The sequence below is a fragment of the Aspergillus novofumigatus genome (genome assembly GCF_002847465.1).
Source record: "Aspergillus novofumigatus IBT 16806 chromosome Unknown P174scaffold_1, whole genome shotgun sequence".
NCBI classification, from domain to species: domain Eukaryota; kingdom Fungi; phylum Ascomycota; class Eurotiomycetes; order Eurotiales; family Aspergillaceae; genus Aspergillus; species Aspergillus novofumigatus.
The window spans coordinates 4,222,796-4,246,887 of NW_020194274.1; the positions used below are offsets into that span (position 1 = coordinate 4,222,796).

The following is a 24,092-nucleotide window of genomic DNA, read 5'->3' on the forward strand; positions in this document are numbered from 1 at the left end:
GTGTTTATGTGCTGTCAGAATAACACACTATGACAGGCCCGTCAAGTATCTCTCAACCACCAGCCACTGAATCGACACCTCTGCTTTCCTCTCATCCAGCATCACAGCGGTACTCGCTCTTCACCAATGGACAGAAACGCCTCATCATTCTTGCAGCTGCTCTCGCCTCGAGCTTTTCGCCTTTCTCGGCCAACATCTACTACCCTCTCTCAATTCCATCGCGGCAGATCTACATGTCACCAGTTCTCAGATCAATCTGACCATTACTACATACATGGTATTCCTCCATCCACTGGCTTTTACCTTTTTTTCCAAGTGGTGGTCACTGATGAAGACAGATATGTCAAGGCCTCGCTCCCTCCTTCATGGGCTCCTTCGCGGACAAGGCCGGCCGACGCCCATCATACATCCTCTGCTTCGTCATCTACATCATCGGCAACTTTGCCCTCGCGCTCCAACACAACTATATTGCTCTTCTAGTCCTCCGTGCCGTACAGAGCTGTGGAAGCAGCGGGACCGTCGCCCTCGCCTCTGCCGTGGCAGCGGACGTCATCACATCCGCCGAGCGAGGCATGTACATGGGGATCACCTCGCTGGGCAATATCCTAGCTCCATCCCTTGGCCCAATTCTAGGCGGTTTTCTGAGCCAGTACCTGGGCTGGCAGGCTATATTCTGGTTTCTTGCCCTCGCCGCGGTAACCTTCTTCATACCGCTCTTCCTCTTCTTCCCAGAGACTTGTCGTGCTATTGTCGGGGACGGATCAATCCCAGCTACAGGATGGAATCAATCAGTCTGGAACCGGCGTCACAAACAACATGCTACTGCTACCTCCAACCATGACCCCGAATGCCCCCCAGACACCTGCCGTGGTGCCCACCCACAGCCTCTAAAAAGGAGCATCACCTTCCCAAATCCCCTATCCACACTCCGCCTCCTCTTCCAACTCCCCACAGGCCCCCTCGTCCTCGCCAACGGCATAGTCTTCGCAAGCTACTACTCCGTCACAGCCGGCATCCCCTCCCAATTCAAAGCAATCTACGGACTAAGCGACCTAGGCATCGGCCTCAGCTTCATCCCAGCAGGCCTAGGCTCCCTCAGCAGCGCAACCTTCAACGGCCTGATCGTTGACTGGAACTACATCCGCCTCCGGCGCAAAGCCGGCGACCCCATCTCCAAAGACCAGAAGCAAGACCATGGCGCGTTTCCTATCGAAAGGGCAAGGTTGCAGATCGGGCTGCCTATGACGGTACGGTTGCCGTTGCACCTCTTTTACTTCAAGGGTTGTACTTGCAATTCACGTGCTGATAAGTAGCAGGTAGCAGCAGGCATTTCAGTCGCCTGGTACGGCGCACTGATCGAAGCGAAACCAGCGCTAAGCGTCGCGCTGGCCCTCGTGTTCCTCATCTCGTTCTGCATCACAGCCGCATACAACGTGATGAACGTCCTCATCGTGGATCTGTACTACAGCACGCCGGCCACCGCCATGGCGGCCAATAACCTCGTGCGATGCTTCCTGGGCGCGTCCGCAACGGCCATCATCCATCCAATGATACTGAAATGGGGGAATCGGACTACGTACTGGGCTGTGGCGGGGGCGATGTGGAGTGTGAGTCCGTTACTGGGGATGGTCTACTGGAAAGGATTGTTATGGAGACGTAGGCGCTTCGCGGAGATGTCAATTGCTGGATGAGATAAAGCGCATTTGAACGGCTTTATTGATATTGTTTATTTCCCGGAAGTGTTTAAGTTACACAGCACTCGTTTCGGTAGTTTTGGCCTCCTGCTGCGTATAAATTCATCTGTCAGGTCTCCGTCTCTTCGAGCAGACAGGTAGCCAATCTATCAAGATTTGGAGCATATTGCCCGTAGCCTGTATTCACCATGAACGGATTTATAACGTTTATTCTATTCACAGCCATATCCTCAGCACAGTGGATGCTTCCTCCGGGAACTCCCACTCTCCAGATGCGATACCCCTCGACCCCCTGGATCTCCCCAGGCGATACGATCAAACAACCAGGTACGTCCATCACGATTCCAAGTGACTGACATAGACGATGGAACTTATGCGGGTGACAACAAACAGATGCCCTCCCAATACCATGCATCAGCACTTTGAACCTCAACGGCGCGTGCACTTACCTCCTCCTCTTCGTCGACATCGACGTGGTCTTGGAAAGCTGCTCAACTACAGTCTTACATTGGTACCAGCCGCACATGTCGGCATCTGCTACGAGTCACTGTAATGGAAATAAGAATGGCTGGCTAGTCAACAGGACTTCGACTGGAGCAGAATACATCGCGCCCCAATCGCCACCGTATACACGCCATCGATACGTCTATCTTCTCTACGAGCAAGACCCAGACTATGTGTTTCCAGAATGTTTTGGGCACATCTTTCCCCCGACAAGAGAGGGAAGGGGAGGGTTTGACATCAAACAGTTCGTCGAAGTTGCTGGATTGAGAGCGCCTGTGGCAGGGAATTTCTTCTACGTCGACAATGATGCGGCAACGACGACGACAACGGCGTCGGGAGGATTGGTGCCCACCACAACGTGGTTCAGATCGGCCCCATGCAGGACTGAGGAACCGAAGAGCACGGGCTTCATTCCCATGGAGGCATATGACGGGGTCGATCGACAGCAGGTGGTCATATAATTCCATGTAGGACAGTCAGCGTGTACCAAGGCCGTAGCTGGAACTTTACGTTGCTCGATGAAGCGAATCAAATTCGAGAAGCGATCAAGTCACACTGTTTTCTGAACGCCCTGTCAAACGTAATATGCAAGAATAAGTAGAGACGTTGCTCTGTGTAACCATCAGGCACACATCAGCATAGTGCAATTTTTACAGCAGAATTGCAACGCACACGCAGACCATGCATGTATCGCTATCAATATCGGATTACTCACCTCGGTAGTCCAGGTCTCAGCATCCACTCGTCCGTGAAACATAAACCATGTAACATGAATGGCTAGAGGGCTGCAGTGCCAATGCTACCTCATGGTCTGTTCGCGCCCTCAATTGTCTCGGCTTAAGGGAATGGGAATAGCAAGAGATGCTCTAGTCCATCGACGCACGGAAGACCGTCAGTGCCAAATTGCAATCCACTCGTATATACAAACCACGGCAAGAGAATGAGTTGGCTGGAACAGGAAGACACCTACTGCCCAGAACAGTATCTACATTCTCGGTCGTGCCTCTCTTTCGTCGGGATGAACCGAGACAAACAGTCCAAGGCATCCCCTGATCGACTTCCCAAGAGCGTCAAAGTGCGTTCGACCTGCAACGCATGTCAGCAGGCCAAGATACGGTGTAGCCATGAGAAGCCGTCTTGCCGAAGGTGCCTGAAGCATAACATCGAGTGCATCTACAGCATGTCTCGACGGCTGGGAAGACCTGCCAAAAGGAGGGAGTCCCAATACGCCGGCCTCCCACCGGATACGCAACGCGTCGAACCTCGCCGTCACCAACGAGACAAGAAGGCGCCTGTTTCCAAGAGAAAAGCGAAAGAAGGCCAGGTCCGCAATAAGAAGGACGACGAAGTCGACTTCCCACAGAGACTTGCAGAAACAGTACCATATGACGCCATTGCCGTCGACCAGACTATGCTAGACGATATCTCCCTCGATGACACTAATCTGAGTACGCCGACCTTTGGCGAAAAGGATCAAGGGCCATCATTTGCAGGTAGACTACACTCTCTCAGAAACGTAACCAGGCAAATTCATTGACGAAAAATGTATCATAGTCGACGATGCCATCGATTTCTCCAGTGACAGCTGGCTGCAAGAATTTCTCTCTCAGCAAGGTCCCGAACTTGCCCAGGAGAGTGATCTCTTTGATGCACTAGCCCTCGAAAATCCCAAGAATGACGGGCCGTTGGCTGTCTTGAAGCATGGGTACAATGATTCGGATTCTTCACCGAAGAGCTTTCCCACGTCGTCGCCGGTAGGAGAGAATCATCCGCCGACAGTGAGCCTTTATCTCGCAGATGCCCCCGTGCCCGCCGAGACAATTACCAGCAGTACTCAGTGCCCTGCGACGACTCAAGCCTCTTATCCTGAACTCCTCAAGAAAGGCGCTTCCCTCAAACCTCAGCAGTTCTCAATGGCAGAGGCGCTGTCTGGAAAATCGTGGACTGCAACAGAACAAGCCAATCTGCTTGCCCATTCAAGAGCTTGGAAGCGTCCGCATGACGTTGGTTCTTCAAGTAATAATCTTTCTCCGAGCCTCACGCCCGTGAGTACTGCGACTGGTCGCCAGTGTCAATGTCAGTGCCCCGAACAAATGATCAGAGAACTCATCCGTATAAACATTTGTATCTCTCGAACAGGACAATCACCTACGATTGATTCCGTCTTGGGCTCTCAGCGAATCGTGCAACACTTGGCAGAAACTATCCTGCAATGTGCTCTCTGTTCCAAGACACGAGTTAATCTCCTCATGGTGGTGGTTGTCAGCATTGATAGTTTGATCACAACACTTGAAGACCTCATATCTGGGGATGGTCGTTTGATAGAAGGCGTCTTGCCTGAGTTGCACGATCGTATGCTTCTTCAGCCTGATTTTGGACAGGAAAGTGCGATGGATGGGAGCAACCGAAGGCACGCAAGTGGTATTTTCCACTTCAGGGCCGAGGTAGAAAATTGTCCTTTAATGGTCGGTGGCTTCTGTGTTCCGCTGGAGGAGAGATGTCTCTTCGTACATCAAGTGTTGTACGCAAGGCTGACTGGACTATTGGCCATCATCCGCCGCATAAGGTATTGTACGCAGCAGATTCTGGCCATATCTGCTTCGCGTGGAAGGTTGAGCATGTTGATGGAGACGGATCGGAGATTACAGCTGTTTATGATGAGGATGAGGATGTTCACCAGGTGACCATGATAGTTTGGTTCTGTAGCGATATACTTGTCTCTGCAGCAGACATAGTCGCATAATCTCTTCAAGCAATGCCTAAATGAATGATTTATTAATATCAATTTTCAATCTCAAGAACCGTCAAGGCCGATGTCTGAGAAATGGGTGATCGAATCAGCCTCGTGATCACCCTGAGTCGGCATGTTCCTAGCTCTCTCACTCAGCAGTGTGCAGCTTAGTAGAAAGCCAGAACAAAACTTACACCTGTCAGCATGATGATGTCCCTGCGCCGAGTACCACCGCTACTCTATCATTGATCCTTCGCAAACATGACTTTCGCAATGTTGCTGTCGAAACTGGTGTGACCTCCAGCTGACCATGGAAACGTGTGTGTACGACATTCAATCACGGTTGTTCAGGGGAGCAGACCATTCGGATCCGTCCAGTCAACTGCAGAGAATGGTGAGGTTGTCTTATCAATGTTCTAACGGGAAGTGTATTCCAAATGCTGTTTGGATTGGCTTCGATGGTAGAATGCGATTGTGCATGTGAATAGCACGGACCCACGGGAGTTACTGCAACCCTCATGGCAGCCATTGATCTTTCGGCTCTGAAGAGGACTTGTCCCTTGATTTGTACAACGGGATTCCTTACTCATCAGTGCCGATGAGGTTAGCAATGTCAGCACGCATTGTCAAGATATCTGACCCGGACGACTTTCCTTCTCTAGTATTCTCGCAATTCTCAACATCCGAGTCTTCACGACATCGCATCAACAATGGAGATGGAATATACGTGCCAATGTTCCATGGAAGTGCTGCATCTCATGAACGAGCTCCGTAGCATCCACACTGTTGTGGAACTTGGAACAGTCTTTGATTTGATTCATCGTGTCTGCAGCCAAGGCCAAGCAATCATCAAATGCAAGGACTGCAGGAGAAGCCCCCAAGCATCCATAATGACCTTTCCTACATTAGCAGAGCAATGTCTCCTCGTATTCGAGGCGATTTGTGCGGCGTACAGTATCAACCGGCAGAACACCTTGTTCGACCCAACAATTCTTGCCTTCGAACAGCAACTACCTCCGTTTATTTGTGTTAGAAGCGCCGTGCTACTAGGGCAAACGGAGCTCAACGAGGAGGAGTCAGTTTTGCTTGTACGGATGCTGCTAAGTCGCAATCTCATGAGGCTGCTGGGGCTTCTGGAAGCTCTCAGGGACGTCATGCGAGCGCGACCAAAAGAGACTGTGCATACGCACCGTACTGGGACGGTGTCGTTTCGATCCTGGGACGCTTCAATAGAGTCCATCATTCACCGGCTAGTGATATTCATGGAACAGTTTCAGCTCCAGTTCAGTGAGCCTTGCGTCCTGCTTGTTTCTCGTTTGCGGAATCTGACTGGCATACCTAGTTGAAACGACGTGGTTATCGACCCTGCGTGAGGGATCAGCTGTATCCTATTTTGAGATAGGAGGGAGGCGGAGGTTCATGTGCCTTTGAATAGAGTTTCATGTGTTTTCAAAGTGCTTTTTTCGGTTGTAAGGATGAGACGAAAAGAACTAAGAGCATACATGGAGCCACCAGTTTACCGGTTCAACCTCATTACTTCCCTGCTCATCATAAAATTCAGTGACCCTTCCCATGCTTTCCCTGTCTCTCCTTGTCTCCAATCGAGGGTATGATAGTCTCGTAAATTTGTCATGATCGATGAAGAACCTTGGGCGTATGCTTATTTGGGCCAAGGGCGCTCCCAAAGTCCAACCCACTGACCCCAGCCAATGACTTTGCCAACCATGGCCTCTTTGATCATTTGCTTGTTGACTTGTTCTCCTTGGTCGAACTGGAGAGGCTCGTTGAGTGCGATAGTGGTGAAAATGTACCGGTGCAAGCCGTGACCCAGAGGTGGAGCAGGACCAATATAAGAATTGCCGGTCAGATTAGGAACATACTTCCAATTAGAGCGAGTCAGTCGTTCTCCTGCGTCTTTTTTCTGTTTGATGTCGGCATGTGTTGCGGTGGTGGTTGTGGGAGGGATACCGTAGAACAGGCCATGATGGATCACGAGACGTGGAATTGGAAGGTCAATGTCCTCGCAGATCAGCACATACTCCTTCACGTCACCCTGAGGAGGAGGAGTCCAGCGAAGCTCAGGGAATCTACCCTTGCTGTCCTCGGCGAGACAAGTATGGAACTCAAGCAGTACTGAGCCGGTGGGACCACATTCTGGCGCTTCAAGGGTCATGTTGGGTTCGGGAAGGTCTTTGAAAGCAGCACTTCTGATGATCTGCTTCGAATCATGGCCACGAACGCGATATAGAAGCTTCCCCAGAGCACACTGGAGGTAGTCAAGGACCCCGGTCATTTTGCTGGCTAGCACCAGTCAACCCAGACGACGGGATAGCAATGGAGATTGAGTGCTTGACTTTGAGCAACCACTTCGAGAAGAGTCGAGCGTGAGCTTGATTTAATCTGATCCGAGAGCCAGTGAAAAAAATAAGATAAAGTCAGGGAAACAGACAATACCTGGGAGAGGAAGGATACGGAAGCTACTGCTGGGTTTTGCTATTTGTATAAAATGAGGAAGGCCTGAACCGGCCCGGTAGCGGGTGCTGCTTCCACTTCTCGATAACCTCATGAGGCACTGTGTTTGGGAGGCGACAGTACTGGAGTTCGGCGAATTATACGGTCTCTCTGCCAGTAGACCAAACAGCCAAGAATTTTGTGGAATGCATCTTGCAAACTCACCCCTTCTCATGTACGATCAGTCGGATTGATTGTGTGGAGTGGAACTTCTCTCCGACCAGAACCAACCTCAAGTACAGTTGGGAGATTTCGGGAGTATCGTATGCAACTACAACGTTGATGACTCCCTTTATCGACTCAATTGCCATGCATGCTCTCGATTTTCCCTTTGTTGACACATATTCGAGCATAATTATTGAGTCTCTGGCAATCAGAAAGATGCCCCCAGCTTTGCTCTAGAACACGTGCTCGGACGATGAGGATGAGCAATATCTGAACCTCAGACAAACATAGGCCAAGGCACCACTGGAGTTTTGCAGCTGCCATAGATATCCATGGATCAGTCTCGAGATAGTTGTCGGAATGTGTTTATTTCGCGTATACTTGGAGTCTCCATCATATAGATCGGACGAGCCAATCACAGCATGAATTCAGCTTCCGCAACATCCGGTTTGATGATGAATCAGCACAGAAACATGTTGCGTCAACAGTCAAGCAAGAAGAATGAGAAGAATGTTCGCAATCATGCATTCACCTTCGCAGTATTCCGCTCGCTCTGTGCCATGGTGGCCATTGTGAAGATATATTGAATCCTCATCCAGTTCTCTCGCTCCGTACTCAATATATCTTCATGGTTTTGGCCTCCACCCCGCCCGCGTCTCCCGGCGCGGAGGCCCAACAGCGCCCAGCTCGGTATCCCGGGGAGGATACAACCCCGACCAGTCGGAAGGAGATCTGGGGCTGGTACGCGTACGGAATCGCAGCTGAGGTCTTTGCTGTTTGTGGTGTAGGTACGCTGACTTATTCTTCAATCTACTCTGTCTGTGAGAGCTCAATTCTGATTAATTCGTTATGAAACAGGCTCATTCCTACCACTCACACTAGAGCAACTGGCCCGCGAACGCGGAACCCTGCTGTCGAGCCATCTACCATGCGTAGGCTCTAACTCGCCTTCTACAGCCCCTGGAAATGGAACGGCTACAGCAACGCTCAGACGCGATGGCACGGATAATGATCAGTGTGTGGTCAGCGTGTTGGGGTTGCAGGTCAACACGGCCAGTTTTGCCATGTACACGTTCTCGCTTGCGGTTCTCGTTCAGGCATTGACCTTGATCTCCTTCAGCGCGCTGGCTGACTACGGTGAGGACTAGCTTTATATCTTATTGGTATGACTGTGCTGACGATAATTATCTCTCGCGCAGAAAATAACCGTAAAACGCTCCTCCTCGCTTTCGGATTCATTGGCTCGATGACGAGCATGTTGTTCGTCTTCATCGCGCCACCAGTCTATATCCTTGGATCACTTCTGGTCATTGTCGGTGTGACTTGTCTTGGATCATCATTCGTCGTTCTCAATTCCTTTCTGCCTGTTCTGGTAGCCAATGACCCATCGATTCAGACCGCACACAAGGAGGAAGGGGAAGAGTTATCGCCCGTCAACTCAAGGCGAGAGTTTGGGCGATCGGAAGATCTTGACGAAGAAAACGGCAGGGATTCTGACGATCATTTTACGACCGGACATGGACCTAAGACAACAGCAGCGGGTTCGGCTTCACCTGAATTACAACTGTCCACTCGAATCTCCTCTAAAGGCGTTGGACTCGGCTATTGTGCGGCCGTTTTGGTACAAATACTCAGTATCTTGATGCTATTCGCGCTGTCAAAGACATCATTACCGAAAACTTCGGGGACTCTGCCTCTGCGGTTTGTGCTTCTTCTGGTTGGAATCTGGTGGTTCTCTTTCACCATGGTCTCTCGGCGGTGGCTGCGGGACAGACCCGGGCCTCCGCTGGCTTCTTCAAAAGGAGCAGCGCGTAACAGCCGGTGGCGCATCTGGCTGCGGCTGATTGGGTTTGCGTGGAAGTCATTGTGGAAGACGGTCAAAGTAGCAGTCAAACTTCGAGAAGTGATCATCTTCCTCATTGCCTGGTTCCTCCTTTCAGACGCGATGGCGACGGTATCCGGTACAGCCATTCTATTTGCGCGCACAGAACTAAAGATGAGCACGACAGCCGTCGGACTACTGTCCATCACAGCTACGCTGTCAGGCATGGCCGGGGCCTTTCTGTGGCCAGTGGTTTCGCGGCGGCTTCGACTCAAATCCAATCATACTATTATGCTCTGCATCGCCTTGTTCGAGGTTATTCCTCTTTACGGCATGCTTGCTTACATTCCTCTCTTCAAGAAATGGGGCGTGATTGGGCTCCAGCAGCCATGGGAGATTTTCCCCCTGGGGATTGTGCATGGCCTAGTATCTGGTGGACTGTCATCCTACTGCCGCTCCTTTTTTGGTCTGCTAATTCCCCCTGGTAGCGAGGCCGCATTCTACGCTCTGTATGCGGCTACGGATAAAGGAAGCTCGTTCACTGGCCCTGCGATTGTAGGTTTGCTGATTGATGCTACTGGTCAGGTGCGGTCGGGCTTTTTCTTCATTGCAATCTTGATCCTACTCCCCATACCGCTGATCTGGATGGTCAATGCAGAGAAGGGACGGCAGGACGGGTTAGCCATGGCAGACATATTAGAAAAGTCGCATGGAGAGCATGCCTCTGAGTATGGAGGCCCTTCGGAAGAGGCCGAGGGACTGCTGGCCCGCAATATATGATCGATTATGCGTCATGATAATGATTATGATAGAACCCTATATAGAACAGTCATATCCCAGTGATCCCCTTAGAGATATGGACTACTTTTGAACCACCATGTTTCCGAGTCAAATTCATGCTGCTCTCAGGCCTCAGTCATGGCTCATTGATGGTCGTTGGATTGAATTTTAAAGTCTAGTCAAAATCACCAGATTTTTACCAGGCAATCTCCATGAGATGGCCGCAGCCATGAGAACTGGGTTCTGAAAGTCGACGAAAATCGAGAAGAGGGTTTGGGGTAGCTCAACCGCAGTAGGCCGCATCCCCAAAGGTGCCTTAAAGACGCGTCGCCTCTGGTGAGCTCTGGTAGTGCTCCACGGCTGTCAGGAGCTGAGAGTTCTCCGAGATGAGCGAGAATGTTCATGTGGAGGCAAACAGGGCAGAGTCGCTTTTTGGTACCCATGTTCAATCACTGATACGAACGACGGCACGTTATGAGACGTATAATACATTGTAATTGTTATGTTTCTTCTATATAAGTAAGGATCAAGGATCAATCGAATCAAGGTGCGGTAGTCATCTGGAACGTCTTGTGGATGTTGACCTGATAACGGGCCCATGAGTCCTCAGGAGGGCTCAGTTCCTCCTGGCTGCTGTGGTCTTCGTTAAATTGGCTTCGCGCCATTGGCGACGAGATGGTGGTCACCACGACGCTGGGAAATTCCTCCGGGAGGTCGGGGCGCCAGTAGCTTGGATCGCGAGTATCCTTCTTCGGTGGATCATCCGGCAAGCTGGAAAGCGGATATTGTCTGTCGCTGCGATTGGCACTGCGTCTGCGACGACCGGACAGGTTGCCATCCAGAAACCAGCGGAACAGGGGGCGGAGAGTGACAAGGCTGCCGGCTGTGATGCCGAGTCCGGTTTCCATTATGGACCAGATTGCGATTTGGTAGGTGGAGTCTATTCGCTAGACGTTAGCAGGGTCCATGGGTTGTCTCAAGTGTATACTCACACAGAAAATCACTATCTTTGTAGTAGTGGAGGAACGGGAATCGGATAATCACTGCAACACTCGCACTGAAAACAGGTGATTAGTCTGTGTTGATGGCATTGGCAGCTGAAAATGGTTTGCGAGGTGATACTTACACAGCTCCCAAACCGAGAATCCCGCCAAGGGCGATCTTTGTCTTCCTGTTCATCTGCAGACCCCATACCAGCAGGGCGGGCATGACACCGAGAGTCAAGTCGCACAAAATAGTGAGCGAACTGTAGAGATAGGCAATCCCCAGAAGAACGTCTGTGGACAAGCATGTTCCCGAACTGCGAGGGTCCACGCGGAGCCAGAAATAAGACACGGGATTGCAGTCCAGCAGCAGAATGAGCCAGAACATGAGTCCAATGGTGATACTGAGGGCAATGACGGCCCACAGGATGATACGATGCAACCTTCGCACGGCTAAGCGCAGGAGCGCCACGGATATTGATACTTTGGCGACAGCAGAAGACCAAATATAGAGCATCTGACCGAGCCACCACCACTGAGGTGATTATCAGCAAGGATATCCAGGGTAATGCGGAAAACAACATACCAGTAGCGACCTTTTAAGCTCATCTAATGCCCCCAGAACCTCAAACTCGACCATTCTATGGCCGACTCCGCTTAGCGAGCCAATCATACAACATATTCCCAAGAATACGAACAGTGACTGGTGAAATGTCAGCTTCCTCGTCATCAGAATATTCCAGTATCGCAATACCAAGGCAAAAACCATGAGAGCATCATCCCATCCGAAGCCTCGCACCAAGTACAAGCGAACAAAGCTACGTAGAGCAACTGCCACGACCGAGATAACCATCATCACAACAGACACCACGAAGATCGCAAGTGCCCGGTCGACGAGGGGCAGAGAGCTGCCCATTGTGACGTTTTGAATTTGGCACTGGCCCAGCCCAGTCCTTCAGCTGACCGCGGATTGAATTTTCTTTTCGTTATCAATAGGAAAGGGAAAGGGTATTCAATCGAACAAGAACGCCCAAGTACCTTGACGAGTACCATAGTAGTAACGGGAGGAATCAAGACGCTACCAGCCTGAAGATGGCTTCTGGGTACCTCTCTAGGAACCCGACAGATTTTGATTTTCGGAGGTCATAACGAAGCCGGGCCTCTGTGTAAGAGCAGGCCCGAAGAGCTGTCAAGCTAGCTATATGGCATATGGCACAAAGTAACCAGCGAACGAGGGAGCAGATCTTTCGCTCTAGATCCATTGTCCTGCCCTGGGGTCCGCATTGGGGTTGTCGAGTGATACTTCCGACCTCCGCGATCTAACCTTTCATGGCACCAAATCCGTAGGCCAAGGTACCCACGCGGCCACGCCGAGGGGGTGAGACTCTCGAGGACCGTGAACTTGGAACGGAGGGGCAGAGATCTGAACGCTCTAGAGCCAAGGGGGTTTAGATAAAGGCTCCGGGCCACTTAGTCTCATTATTTCTGCATGAAATCAGACTGCTGAGGAGAGCCGAGGTTTGGGGTCATCTCAGGTACACGGTCTCATAATGATCACTAAGTAGTTAGTGATAGTTCGTGGCGATGATAATCTGAAACGCGGAAATCGACCCTCAAAGGCTGAGAGGAGTAGTCTAGGACTCGAGTCTGTAGGCCCTAGCGTCTTAACCACCACTCGGATAACAGACAGCGGGTTTCGGACTGATGATCCCTTGCAGTAACGGAGAGTGCAAATCGATAAGTATGCCTTTAATATTGATTTGCCGATACTGAAAAGTGAGAGAATGGCGGAAAGCAAGCAGATAGTCCTGTTGTCACTCCGGGTCGCCTCCAATATCACTCCTCTCCTTCCCTCGTCAAACTAGGCGACTGACGAAAACGTACCAGGCTGCCGGCAATGTCTCTGTGGATCTGAGGAGAGTGACCGAGCCATCTCAGGCCCCTAAACCCTCGTCGAACTTTAACGAGTCAGAACGCGGGACCCTATTCCAAGAAACGATAAAAGCTATCGATCATTGGAAACTGCAGTGGGGCTGTGCGGGCGATGAACAATACTAAAACTAGATAGAGCATCCCCTCCGTCTATGGTCAAGTGTTTAGTCGAACTTTCTTCGAAGCAATGCGGACCTGGACTCAAAGATCAGCGGCTCCTGAGACGTCTGAAAAGAGTGTTAGCCAATGTGGGACAATTGTGATGGGTCAAGGGTAAAACACTGAAGCTTCTTTCGCAAGGTGGTCTTAGTCACCTTTTTTTTTTGATTACTGATCCTTATTCAAAGGAGAGACATGATGGTTTGATGATTTTCGGTGAGTTGATCTGGGATTCTGGGGTAAGGACATGTATTGTAGAAGAAGAGATGGAGTTTCTGGTGAGCCGAGAAAGTATCCCCTCCCCAACCACACGACAACCTCAAATCATCCTCAGCAGAAGGCTGCTTTCCTCCTCAACTAAACAACCACGCTCTTAAGGATGTCCCGTCTGCTGAAGTCGGGAAGTAATATTAAGGTACCTGATATTGCAAGTTACATACCTGAATACCTTCATTGAAGACAAATATATATATATGTCTTCCGGACTGAATGACCCAGCAACACGCCATGAACGAATAGAGCCACACTATCATAGAACCCTGTCATCAAAATCAACACTAATAATGTAAGCAATGGTTACAATCCATGATATGTTCTTCTGATTGGCGTACTTCGTATGCGTCTACGTATCCCGGCCACAGCCAGTGCGACACAGATTGGCGGTCTAGGATCGTATCCCTTCGTCTTTAACATGGACTGACGCCCACACAACTCTCGCTATTCTTCACTTCATCATCAAACCAACGTCTACAACTCGCAAGACGCAATGGCCATCGAGCAACACACGTCCGAGTGGGACCACTTCGTCGCCAAACATGGCAACGTCGAATTCGTCTGGCTACAATTCATGTCCTATCGCAGTCTAGTTTATACGCGCATATTCCCCATGGACAAATTCAAAGCCATGGTGCAGAAGGGCAAATTTATCACCATCCCGGAGGTCGCACTCCTCCTGGGTCCCGGCGATGTTATCGCCGAAGGAGGTCTCGCGTCGGGTAAATTCTGGTTGCGGCCGGATTTTGAGACTGTGTATTGCCAGCCAGGATCCAATGGAACTCGAGCGGTCATTATGTGCGACTTTGTAGACGATGATGGCACGCCCGGCTTGCAGTGCGCGAGGTCGCGGCTGAGAGATCTGGAGGAGACGCTGTTGAGCGAGCTGGAGTGCTCCGCATTGGTTGGCTTTGAAATCGAGGTGATGTTCATGCGAGTCGAGAAGAGCGATGGGGTCAGGCGGTTCTCCATGGCCAATTACGAGCATTCGTGGTCCAGTATGACCGCCGAGGACGAGTCGATGCTGGAGATGCTGGAGACCATTGCGCGGACGCTGGCTACGGCAGATGTTCCCTTAGAGCAGTTCCATGCCGAGGCAGCACCAGGTCAATGGGAGTTTGTCCTGCCGCCTGCGTGGCCCATCCAGGCCGCTGACATGCTGATCAGGGCTCGTGAGACAATCAAACGAGTTGCAAACTCGTTCGGGTATCATGCTACAGTGTATTCGCGCCCATCATCTGTCCATCCCGGTAACGGGGGTCACGTACATTTGTCAGTAAATTCTGTGGGCAAACCAGAGAATTGGGTCCGAAAGGCAGAATCTTTCTTCGCAGGTATCATGAGCCATATGCCCGCCATCATGGCGTTCTCCTTGCCTCAGGATATCAGCTATAGTCGTGTCGCACCTGGGCTTTGGAGTGGCGGCGAATACGCCTGCTGGGGGTGGGAGAACAAGGAGGTTCCGCTTCGTCGCATCGAGGAGAATCATTTCGAGTTTAAGCTGGCTGACGGCCTCGCAAATCCTTATCTCACTTTGTCCGCAATGATCGCCGCTGGAATCGATGGGATGCGGAGTCAAGAACCTCTGCAGGGAGGTGACTGCGTGACATCTGCATCAGAGCTGTCGCCGGGCGAGCGGCAGGCACTGGGGATCAATACGATCCTGCCGAAATCACTCGACGAGAGTTTGATTAATTTGGAGAGGGACCTTGCTTTGCGCATACTGTGTGGCCCAGAGATCATCAGCACCTATGTGTTAGTCAAGCGGACGGAGGCAAAGATACTGCGCCAGATGGCGGAGGATGATCGAAAGAACTGGCTGATTGCGAGGTACTAAACAGACAGCCCGCCTTTTGACAAGTGAAATTATAGAGGGCTTCAACAGAAGAACGATGCCGGACTGCGCAGAAAACGCAGTTGGCTGTTGACAGTCTTGGTTCTATGGGAGGCTGGCTGCCTGTGGCGAATGGAGCGCAGTACTCAAGAGTTGTAAGATACTTCGCAGGTACCATGCAGCGACGGAGTTCTCAAGGTTCAACTACCCTTATCTGATAGTATCTAAAAGCAAACTCCCATGACAGACATGAGCAGAATATTCTGCGGTCTTTTGCCCGCCGCTGTTGTTTTGTTTGTGCGTATGACTGTTCCTCCTGCTTCTATTCGCCCCCATTTTCCCCTCTTGTTGAGCTGACCCTGTACGTTTTATGCGTCCAGTGCCCATTCCTTGCCGCTTGGTGCTTTAGTTCTAGCTTTGATGCGTGAGCAGCTTCTCCACGTCCCCATAGCCATTCTTTATAGCCCAATCAAGTGGTGTCACTGAGTATTGGCTGTCCCTGCATTCAGTGTTGGCGCCCATTTCCAGCAGGCACTTGACTACGTTTCTATGTCTATTCTTTGCTGCTAACAGTAAGGGTGTTTGACCGTGCTCGTCGTCATTTGCCTCGATTTGAGCACCTCTATCCAGCAGCAACTTCACAACTGCGGTATGGCCTTCTCAGAAGCCCATAACAGTGCGGTTTGTCCGAACAGTGTGTCCTGAGCTTCGATGTCCGCACCGTTGTCGAGCAATATACTTGGCCACTCTTTCATGGCCATTCTCCGCAGCAAAGTGAAGCGGCGTCTTGCCATAACGGCGCCCCTGACCTCTATATCAGCTCGCTGCTCAATGAGCACGCTGAGCAATGCTTCGAATCCCCTTTCTGCAGCTACGGCAAGGACTGTCTTGTCGGACTCAATGTCTTCTTCGAGAAGAATCGATGCTCCCTTTTCCATTAACTGCTTCAACATATCGCCTTGCCTACTCCAAACACCACATAAAATCGGTAGCCGGTCCATCACTACGTTGATAAACATCTCGTCTAACCGATAATCGAGCCGACCATTACCTAGGAGGGCGAACACTTTCAGATGTTCGTCTCCTGGTGTCGCTCTTTGGAGGTCGGTCTGTGTGCAAGACGCAGGATCACGAAGGTAGTCCGCGCGTTTAATCAAGAATCTCAGGTTTATTTTGGGTCCATTATCAAGGCCCATTCGAGCGCTCTTCCGCCCTGTAAGTCAGCGCCCCTGTCCAGCAATGACTGCACCACAGCTTGACGACCGGTCCACGCCGCCAGAGGCAGCGGTGTGCAGTCGTAATCATCTTCTCACTCGGCACTCGATGTCGGTACCGCTCTAGAGCAACTGGCGAACAACCGTTGCATGTCCATTTAGTGCTGCGTAGTGCAGCGGCGTCATTCCCACTATATCAAGCGTGTCCGTTGTGGCCTGCTTCTCTAGCAGTAAGTGTTCTATCAGTTGGTTGGTCCGCAGCAGGTCTAAATGTAGAAGTGTAGAAGCTAAACCGTTCAGGACGCATGATATAGCAGGAATAAAGCAGATTGAAAGACTCAGAGAGACTAATCTCAGCCACGGACAAAGCCACAAGCGAGCCACATGAGTTTAGGAATACTGATATCAGTGGAGTTAGTTGAGCTTGACTCTCTTGGCCAGTGGATCATCTTTCTTCGCTTAACTGATAGACTGCACAGATGCTAGACTCTTATATATGATATATATATATATATCCTTTTGCTTATCTGACATGTCAATATGGTAATACAATGATAAACAGCCGCTATATATAACTATGCTCCCCCCAGATCCCCACAACCCCGGACTCCCGTTGCACATGCAATTATGCCGGCACTGCATGCTTATGCATATTGCTTCCGGCACTGCAGCCAAGTCCATATCCAGCGCTGAAGCTCTAATGAATCTGTCAGTCCCGGTGGTTGTGATACTCTTGGCGCGGACATGCCCGCATCATCCCTACATCATTCCTTGTACTCAGCATCGCGGGGTGCGTCTCTACCTAAATCTGTCACTCTGCAGCTGTTCCATCCGGAGACATAATTATTACTATCATCACAATGGCCTGGAGTTGCATTAAGAACAGCCATTCCGTCAGCTCAAGACTGGCCGAGGCATTCTCAGATCGGCCGGGTCCGATGGCAGAGCCCGAACCAGCGCAGTGGAGCATCAACTACAATAGTGGACTAACAAGCGGGGAACAGCCTTTCCATTGGATCGAGGGTCCCGAGAATCTGCTATGCGCTTCTGGGCGTGTTGTCGACTGGAATTTGACTTACACTTTCGAATGCAATGATTCGTCTGTTTGCGGCTCCTATCTGAATCATGCTGCAGGGCCACTCAGTCCCCACTCAACTCTGGGGAAGACGGGGAAGAACATCACAATGGACATGACATCCCATCGTCTATCTGGGGAAATACACTAGCGGCAGCTGAAAAGTGAGCACCGATGATCGGCCAGCCGACAGCCCCAAGCGAGATGCTGGGGAATCCTGGTCCACTTGGTGTATCGCCTCCCCCCCCCGGCACCCGCCGATGACCGTACAAATGGACATCCGGTATATAAATGCAATTGACATTTCTGGCAATGGGTGACCGATCAGAGCGGGGCATTGAAGGCCTTATAGTTGTTGTGTTTCAGAATCGCCCGTCATTGAGATTGAGATACCTGCGGTACTTGCATATACTGCACCCTTGAGATGGCGCCCTATTTTGGCCTCCGTGGCTCTGATTTGAGTCGGGCCATCATCTGTCTGGTCGTGTGCCCGGCGTTTATCACCTATGGATACAACCTGAGCGTGGCCGGGGCTTGTTGACGCTCGAATCATTCGTCAAGACCTTTCCCCAGATTGATACGGTAAATACCACAGGGGCTCAGCAGCGTTACAACTCCACCATTCAAGGTATGTACATCACCGCATCAAACGTGGAATATGGACTAACGATCATAGGAACCGTCGTGGCCCTTTTCACGGTTGGCGGTATATTCGGCTCCCTGTCATGCATTTACCTTGGTGACCGCCTGGGTCGTCGAAAGGTAATCTTTCTTGCATCCGGCGTGACGATCGTCGGTGCAGTTCTGATGGCCACAGCATTCGACTTTGCTCAGTTCATCGTGGCCCGACTGGTTCTGGGTTTAGGGACGGGTGCATATCTGGCAACGGTGCCTGTGTGGCAGTCGGAGATCTCAAAGGCCAGTAAACGAGGTGCCCATGTGGTGACTGACGGCATCTTCATTGGCATTGGCGTCTCTCTATCCCTCTGGATCGACTTTGGCTTCTACTTCATCACCGGCAACTCGGTGTCGTGGCGCTTCCCCTCGCTTTCCAGATTGTCTTGCTGTTGATTGTGATGGTGTTCATCGTGATCTTTCCCGAATCGCCCCGATGGCTGGTCAAAAAGGGCCGGATTCAAGAGGCCCGAGAGATTCTTGCCGCGCTGGCCGATGTGGAGCCGGACTCGGAGTCGATCAGCGCGGACATTCGCGACATTGAGCTCTCGCTGTCAATCTGCGGCAATGGCTCGTTCAAGAGCATGCTCACAATGGGCGAGCAGCGGCTGTTCCATCGCACCCTTCTCGCGGCAGGCGGACAGATGTTCCAGCAGATGTGCGGGATCAACCTGATCAGCATGTACGCAACCACCATCTTCGAGCAGTACCTGGGCATGAGCGCGATCAATTCGCGCATCCTGGCGGGAGCCATGTGCCTGACACAGCCACTAGGCGGGTTCCTGGCCTTCTTCACGATCGACCGGCTGGGCCGGCGGCCGCTGATGCTGTGGAGTGCAGCCGCCATGTCCCTCTCCATGGCGATCCTGGCGGGGACCACCTCGGTGACGGACAACACGGGCGCAACCGTCGTCGCCGTCATCTTCCTGTTTGTCTTCCAATTCATCTTCACCGTCGGCTACTCGGGCCTGACGTTCCTGTACGCGACCGAGGTGGCACCGCTGCAGCTGCGCGCAGCCATCAGCGCCGTCTCCACGGCCGCCGTGTGGACCTTCAACTTCCTCCTGGCGCAGGTGACGCCCGTCGGGTTCAACTCGATCGGGTACCAGTACTATATCATCTTCGCGGTGCTCAACGCAGCCATTGTGCCGATGGTCTACCTCTTCTTCCCCGAGACCAACGGCCGCACACTCGAGGAAATCGACGAGATCTTCATCCGGTCGAAGAGCATCTTCGACCCGCCTCGCGTCGCGCGCAGCCTGCCCCGGATGCATTTTGCCGAGGTGGTTGATGTCGCGACGGACTCGGGGGACGACCAATTCAAATTAACCAAGGCTGATCCTTCAGCCTTGATGTCGCGGGTTGATTGAATTTGATCCTGAGGGATTCTCCAAGTGTCGGACCAGCGGTCCGCTGGATAAATGCAGGACATATATCATTATCAATCAGAGGATATTAACCCCGTACTTGATTTGGGAATATGAGACGCAGATCATCTGGTATGATATGATTTGATGAATGGGATTGACGAACAGTATGACAGATGCAGAGCATTCTAGACTACTTTATTATAGTTTATTTGACTTCCGAAGGATTCGATGAAACCCCGGTGTGGTCTGGTCATTGCGTCAATTTAGCCGTTTCAGCATGAGACTCTTTGTATATAAAGCAGACATCACTCTCTATATCACTTCACGTCAATCCAGCTAATCGATAACTTGAATTGAATCAACAGATATCATCTCAAGACAAGATGAAAGCCTGGCTATTCTTCCTCCCCCTCGTCCGCTGCGACGTGATCTGGAACGGCTTCTTCGACGCCAACTTTACCGTCGACCACTTTGACAAATGTACATATACACCTCCTCCACCCCCCCCTTCTTTCACTCATATCATGGATGTATACTGACAATGACAATGAAATAGGGTCCTGGTCTAACCAAATCCCCCCGTACCAATGGTACATCCATGGCTCGCAGCCAACCCCTCACTACCTGGGTCTCTCGGCTGAGTTCAAGAACCCGGCTTCCAAGGTCGATGCCCAGGGCATTCGCATCACCATTGTACTCCCCGCCCCCCTACTAACCTGTCCCCTTTCTATATCTCAAGAGAAACTAATGAGGAAAAAGGACAACACCGCCTCCTGGAACGGCCAAACAATGATGCGCAGCGAGATCATCCCCCAGAAAGCCGCAGGCGTGAACCTAGGCCAGGGACATTTGTACTATCACTTTTCGGTGTCGACTAGAGAAACCAACGCTCCGGATCCGAGTCTGGAGCATCAGATTGCTTTCTTTGAGGTAACCCTTCCCCCCTTCTCCCCCAGCTGTCTAATTGTGTGTGTGTGTGTGCGAGGCAGCCAGGCTGATGAGATGTTAGAATCACTTCACCGAGCTCAAATACGGCCGGCTCAGCGGTACTGCTGACGATAATACCCTCCGTTGGATGGTGGGCGGACAGACGAAGTGGGCGACGCAGCTGGTCCCCGGGACGTGGTACAATTTCGCGTATGATGTCGATTTCGACGCGAAGACGGTGGGCCTATGGGCGTCGACGGGGGCAGAGGCGCTGAAGAAGGTCGTGGAGAATATTGGGGCGAATACGTTTACTGATTCTCAGGATTGGCATGTGGGTGAGCTGAGGCTGGATAATGGGGCCAGCGCCCCTGCGGAGGATTGGTTCTGGTCGGGGGTTTATATTGAGAGTGGGAAGGTGACTACGGATGTGGCTGGGCCCTGGTGATTATTGATTCATTGCGGAGCGAAGGGACGCAGAAGCGTAAACATAGGGGTGTATTTCTTATATATAGTGGAACTGAATTGAATGGAAGGGGGATAGATAGCATCAACGAATGCAGTACCCTCCGTCAATGAGCAGGTCCGTCCCGGTCATGTAGGAACTGGCATCGCTGCACAGATAGACATAGGCGCCCTTGAGCTCCTTCGCGTCGCCGTTGCGGCCCATGGGGATCATACTCAGCCACAGGTCCTGCGTCTTCTTGTCCACGAAGTCCGACAAGCCGGTATCAATATACCCCGGCGAGATACTGTTAACCCGCGCAAAATCCCTCCACTCATTCGCCAGCGACTTGGCAAAGTGAATACACCCCGCCTTGGCAACATTGTAACTCGTCTGCTCCTGCGGATAGTTCGCAATGTGGCCGGACATACTGCTCGTGATCACAAAGCTGCCCTTCCCCCGCTCCTTGAAGTGGGGGCCCACAGCCTTCGCGCAGTAGAACGTGCCCGTCAGATCCGTCTGAATCACCTCCGCCCAGTCATTGACGGAGCCATCCAGGATTCCCGCGCTGGCGGTGCGCCCCGCATTCGCGACGAAGGCGTCGATCTGCCCGAACTCGGCGATCACGTCCGCGACCAGCTTCTGTACGCTCTCCCAGTCGCCCACGTTGCACTTGTAGGCCTTGGCCTTGACGCCGTAGGTTTTGGCGATCTCTGCGGCGTTCTTCTCGCCGCCTTCCGGGCGGGAGGCGTATGTGAGGGCGATGTTGGCGCCCATTTCGGCGCAGCCGCGGGCGGCTTCGATGCCCATGCCGCGGGGCCGGAGGCGCCGGTTACCACCACGGTTTTGCCCTTGAGGCTGAGGAGGTCGAGGAGGGAGGAGGCTGCGGGGACGGGAATAGGCATTTTGACGGTATTCTCGTTATAAAACTGGTAAATGTTTGGATGGTTATGGTTGTAAAAATAAGAGAGAATTGAGAGAAGAGGGGTAGTTAGTTATATACCCCGGAATGAGCGGAGCAGTGATGGCATTGATGATGTCATGAGGTGGGCTGACAGGGTACTGAAAGAGTACCTTCGTGGTTAGCAAGCTGCCCCTCATCGCCATCAGTAAAGCATCAGTAAGGCATGATGAAAGTCTTTCTAATGGGTCCTTTGTTGTTCTAATGCATCTGATTGCTCCGTGAGGGGGTTGCTAAGTCTTAGTCAATCCTTCCTAAGCCCTATCCACGTTGGCACACGTTGGCACACGGTGCACTCGTCCCCCCATTCGCTGGCTGTTATTACCTAAAGCAAGCGTGATCCTTACCAAGAACCCAGCGTGAATTGAGTTGGAGAGGGGTAAGATAGGTACCAGCGTTGGGGTAACAGGCCAACAGACAGAACAGTGGAACCTATGATGGAATGCATATTCCTCGTTATGTAACCCAGAGTCTATTAAGTATATAATACAGATAGATATAAATCAACTAACTGGTTAGACTGTCCTCGCTTTCTCCCCGCTTCGTAGGATGGCTCCCTGTAATAATTGTGGTTGTGATGCCCTGATACTCTTCGTCCGCCATTCCCGTCCATAGCCGACGTGCATCGTCAACCCCCTCATCGGGCTTTGACCGTCGCGTGAGCCCCTTGGGCATATTTCCGGATAGAGGAAATGAGCCTGGTGTTCGTTGATGACTTCGTGAGGCCGAAGAGCCATCCCTAAGAAAGCGAACCAGAGGACGGAGGGTCGTCAGCGAACCTGCCGTGATACCAAGTCCGGCTTCGACGTTACTCCAGATTGAGATCTATAAAAGTCAGAGTTTATTTCATCATCCTCAGGAGTGATCGCTCACTTGGTAGGTCGCATAGAAAAAGTCGGGGTCCTTGTAATTGTGAACAAAGGGAATTCGAACAATGACTGCCGCGCTGGCAATGCATCCGATCCCTAAAATCCCCGCAATGGCCATCTTCGTCCGGGCGTTCATCCGCAGAGACCAGATTATGAATACGGGCAATATTCCAATCGTGAAATCGGTGACGGCCGCACCCACGCTGTAGGTATACGCAATGGCGATGAGGATATCCGTATCGATGCACGAGCCCGGCTTGGTGGGCTTGGTGGATCGGTTCCAGAAGTAGTCGGCTGGTTTACATTGGAACATGGTGAAAAAGAAGAAGAGAAGGCCCACAACCAGGGCCAGCCCCATGGCGGCATACAGGATGAGGATATGCACTCGGTTAATGGTGATGCGCAGGAGGGAGATGATGATGGAAATTTTGGCGACGACACAGGTGATGATATAGAAGACTTGACCGAGCCACCAGCACTTGTACCTGTTAGCATATGTGGTTGTCCTTCGACCTAAACATCAATCATACCAGTAGAGCTCGACGGGCATAGTCCGGGTGCAATTGAAAGTAATCGGTCTTCTGGCCCATCCCATACGAGCAACCAACGAGAGTGCAAATGGCGAATGCTAGATTGAGGGCCTTACTTGTCAGCTCGCCGCTGGGCGAAATCAATTGTGGCGCAAAAAACCTACCATGGCGGCCACCATCGTCCAGTCATCCAGGCCAAAAGCGCGCACCACTCGCGCACGAACGAAACATCGCAGGCATACGGTGACCAGCGACAGGGCCAGAAAGACAGAGGTGGCGGCGACAATCGCCTCACTGCGACCGTTAAGCATGGTGATGCCGAGACATGGGTGATGGCCGGCGTGAAGAGAGTCGGCTTAGAGAAAGCATGGGCATAGAGAGCGACCGAGTCATTAATAAGGATAATCTGTTGATAATCGGCAGAGAGAAAATTCTAGTCTAATTGATTAGCCAGAGTTTATTATTGCGAGTTGTGCGGCGTGCCACGGTGCCATGCCACCACATGCGCCTCCTCCCAGAGGCCCAGGCTTTTGGCGGTTTTATGGTACGGAGAGCGGAGTACTCCGTCGTAGGGTCATGCACACAACTATTGGACTCGCACTATACGGATTACTGCGTAGGGCTCAGTAGATTGCTGGTTT

At 51.7% G+C, this 24,092-nt stretch overlaps 12 protein-coding genes across 12 annotated transcripts; 7 read left to right on the top strand and 5 right to left on the bottom strand.

Moving 5' to 3' along the window:
- Nucleotides 1-29: 29 nt before the first annotated feature.
- P174DRAFT_417042 (putative MFS efflux transporter) lies at nucleotides 30-1,691 on the top strand (the record flags this gene model as incomplete). Its single annotated transcript, XM_024824568.1, has 3 exons — nucleotides 30-242; nucleotides 339-1,247; nucleotides 1,317-1,691. The coding sequence occupies 3 exons, from the start codon at nucleotides 30-32 to the stop codon at nucleotides 1,689-1,691; spliced, it is 1,497 nt and encodes a 498-aa protein (XP_024687955.1).
- A 191-nt stretch (nucleotides 1,692-1,882) lies between these two features.
- On the top strand, nucleotides 1,883-2,659 carry P174DRAFT_447870 (YbhB/YbcL family Raf kinase inhibitor-like protein; the record flags this gene model as incomplete). The annotated part of the gene is made up of 2 exons (XM_024828711.1): nucleotides 1,883-2,021; nucleotides 2,088-2,659. 2 exons carry the CDS (start codon nucleotides 1,883-1,885, stop codon nucleotides 2,657-2,659), a joined length of 711 nt encoding a protein of 236 aa, XP_024687956.1.
- A 479-nt stretch (nucleotides 2,660-3,138) lies between these two features.
- Nucleotides 3,139-4,941, top strand: P174DRAFT_456839 (Zn(II)2Cys6 transcription factor domain-containing protein; the record flags this gene model as incomplete). Its single annotated transcript, XM_024829474.1, has 3 exons — nucleotides 3,139-3,646; nucleotides 3,753-4,619; nucleotides 4,691-4,941. The coding sequence occupies 3 exons, from the start codon at nucleotides 3,139-3,141 to the stop codon at nucleotides 4,939-4,941; spliced, it is 1,626 nt and encodes a 541-aa protein (XP_024687957.1).
- Nucleotides 4,942-6,239: 1,298 nt separating this feature from the next.
- Nucleotides 6,240-7,357, bottom strand: P174DRAFT_46978 (YbhB/YbcL family Raf kinase inhibitor-like protein). The gene is made up of 2 exons (XM_024830574.1): nucleotides 6,432-7,357; nucleotides 6,240-6,294 (listed from the first exon to the last, which is right to left on the bottom strand). The coding sequence occupies exon 1, from the start codon at nucleotides 7,220-7,222 to the stop codon at nucleotides 6,590-6,592; it is 633 nt and encodes a 210-aa protein (XP_024687958.1). The 5' UTR covers nucleotides 7,223-7,357; the 3' UTR covers nucleotides 6,240-6,294; nucleotides 6,432-6,589.
- A 769-nt stretch (nucleotides 7,358-8,126) lies between these two features.
- On the top strand, nucleotides 8,127-10,672 carry P174DRAFT_437810 (MFS transporter). The gene is made up of 3 exons (XM_024826390.1): nucleotides 8,127-8,393; nucleotides 8,464-8,742; nucleotides 8,805-10,672. The coding sequence occupies exons 1-3, from the start codon at nucleotides 8,234-8,236 to the stop codon at nucleotides 10,205-10,207; spliced, it is 1,842 nt and encodes a 613-aa protein (XP_024687959.1). The 5' UTR covers nucleotides 8,127-8,233; the 3' UTR covers nucleotides 10,208-10,672.
- Nucleotides 10,673-10,727: 55 nt separating this feature from the next.
- On the bottom strand, nucleotides 10,728-11,579 carry P174DRAFT_437811 (uncharacterized protein; the record flags this gene model as incomplete). The annotated part of the gene is made up of 3 exons (XM_024826391.1): nucleotides 10,728-11,147; nucleotides 11,200-11,264; nucleotides 11,334-11,579. Coding segments are annotated over 3 exons (709 nt in total), but the record flags the coding sequence as incomplete, so codon positions are not given.
- Nucleotides 11,580-14,500: 2,921 nt separating this feature from the next.
- On the top strand, nucleotides 14,501-15,850 carry P174DRAFT_437812 (FluG family protein). Its single transcript, XM_024826392.1, has one exon. It carries the CDS (start codon nucleotides 14,525-14,527, stop codon nucleotides 15,389-15,391), a length of 867 nt encoding a protein of 288 aa, XP_024687961.1. The 5' UTR covers nucleotides 14,501-14,524; the 3' UTR covers nucleotides 15,392-15,850.
- A 176-nt stretch (nucleotides 15,851-16,026) lies between these two features.
- On the bottom strand, nucleotides 16,027-16,584 carry P174DRAFT_417049 (uncharacterized protein; the record flags this gene model as incomplete). The annotated part of the gene is made up of 1 exon (XM_024824569.1): nucleotides 16,027-16,584. The coding sequence occupies one exon, from the start codon at nucleotides 16,582-16,584 to the stop codon at nucleotides 16,027-16,029; it is 558 nt and encodes a 185-aa protein (XP_024687962.1).
- An 878-nt stretch (nucleotides 16,585-17,462) lies between these two features.
- Nucleotides 17,463-20,017, top strand: P174DRAFT_469078 (putative MFS sugar transporter; the record flags this gene model as incomplete). The annotated part of the gene is made up of 6 exons (XM_024830569.1): nucleotides 17,463-17,701; nucleotides 17,737-17,841; nucleotides 18,030-18,075; nucleotides 18,140-18,305; nucleotides 18,354-18,703; nucleotides 18,733-20,017. 6 exons carry the CDS (start codon nucleotides 17,463-17,465, stop codon nucleotides 19,720-19,722), a joined length of 1,896 nt encoding a protein of 631 aa, XP_024687963.1. The 3' UTR covers nucleotides 19,723-20,017.
- Nucleotides 19,898-21,094, top strand: P174DRAFT_509348 (glycoside hydrolase family 131 protein; the record flags this gene model as incomplete). The annotated part of the gene is made up of 4 exons (XM_024831543.1): nucleotides 19,898-20,202; nucleotides 20,279-20,415; nucleotides 20,482-20,652; nucleotides 20,732-21,094. The coding sequence occupies exons 1-4, from the start codon at nucleotides 20,106-20,108 to the stop codon at nucleotides 21,092-21,094; spliced, it is 768 nt and encodes a 255-aa protein (XP_024687964.1). The 5' UTR covers nucleotides 19,898-20,105.
- Nucleotides 20,988-22,074, bottom strand: P174DRAFT_47013 (SDR family oxidoreductase). The gene has a single exon (XM_024830581.1). The coding sequence runs from the start codon at nucleotides 21,899-21,901 to the stop codon at nucleotides 21,197-21,199; it is 705 nt and encodes a 234-aa protein (XP_024687965.1). The 5' UTR covers nucleotides 21,902-22,074; the 3' UTR covers nucleotides 20,988-21,196.
- Nucleotides 22,075-22,559: 485 nt separating this feature from the next.
- On the bottom strand, nucleotides 22,560-23,762 carry P174DRAFT_456847 (putative integral membrane protein; the record flags this gene model as incomplete). The annotated part of the gene is made up of 4 exons (XM_024829475.1): nucleotides 22,560-22,877; nucleotides 22,926-23,399; nucleotides 23,452-23,562; nucleotides 23,616-23,762. The coding sequence occupies 4 exons, from the start codon at nucleotides 23,760-23,762 to the stop codon at nucleotides 22,560-22,562; spliced, it is 1,050 nt and encodes a 349-aa protein (XP_024687966.1).
- Nucleotides 23,763-24,092: the final 330 nt, after the last annotated feature.

Coding starts and splice junctions, on each gene's coding strand:
- P174DRAFT_46978 (XM_024830574.1), bottom strand. CDS start 7,222: ATGACCGGGGTCCTTGACTACCTCCAGTGTGCTCTGGGGAAGCTTCTA.
- P174DRAFT_437810 (XM_024826390.1), top strand. CDS start 8,234: ATGGTTTTGGCCTCCACCCCGCCCGCGTCTCCCGGCGCGGAGGCCCAA. Junction 8,394..8,463: donor CTTTGCTGTTTGTGGTGTAG/GTACGCTGACTT, acceptor GTTATGAAACAG/GCTCATTCCTACCACTCACA. Junction 8,743..8,804: donor CAGCGCGCTGGCTGACTACG/GTGAGGACTAGC, acceptor TCTCTCGCGCAG/AAAATAACCGTAAAACGCTC.
- P174DRAFT_437812 (XM_024826392.1), top strand. CDS start 14,525: ATGGCCAATTACGAGCATTCGTGGTCCAGTATGACCGCCGAGGACGAG.
- P174DRAFT_47013 (XM_024830581.1), bottom strand. CDS start 21,901: ATGGGCATCGAAGCCGCCCGCGGCTGCGCCGAAATGGGCGCCAACATC.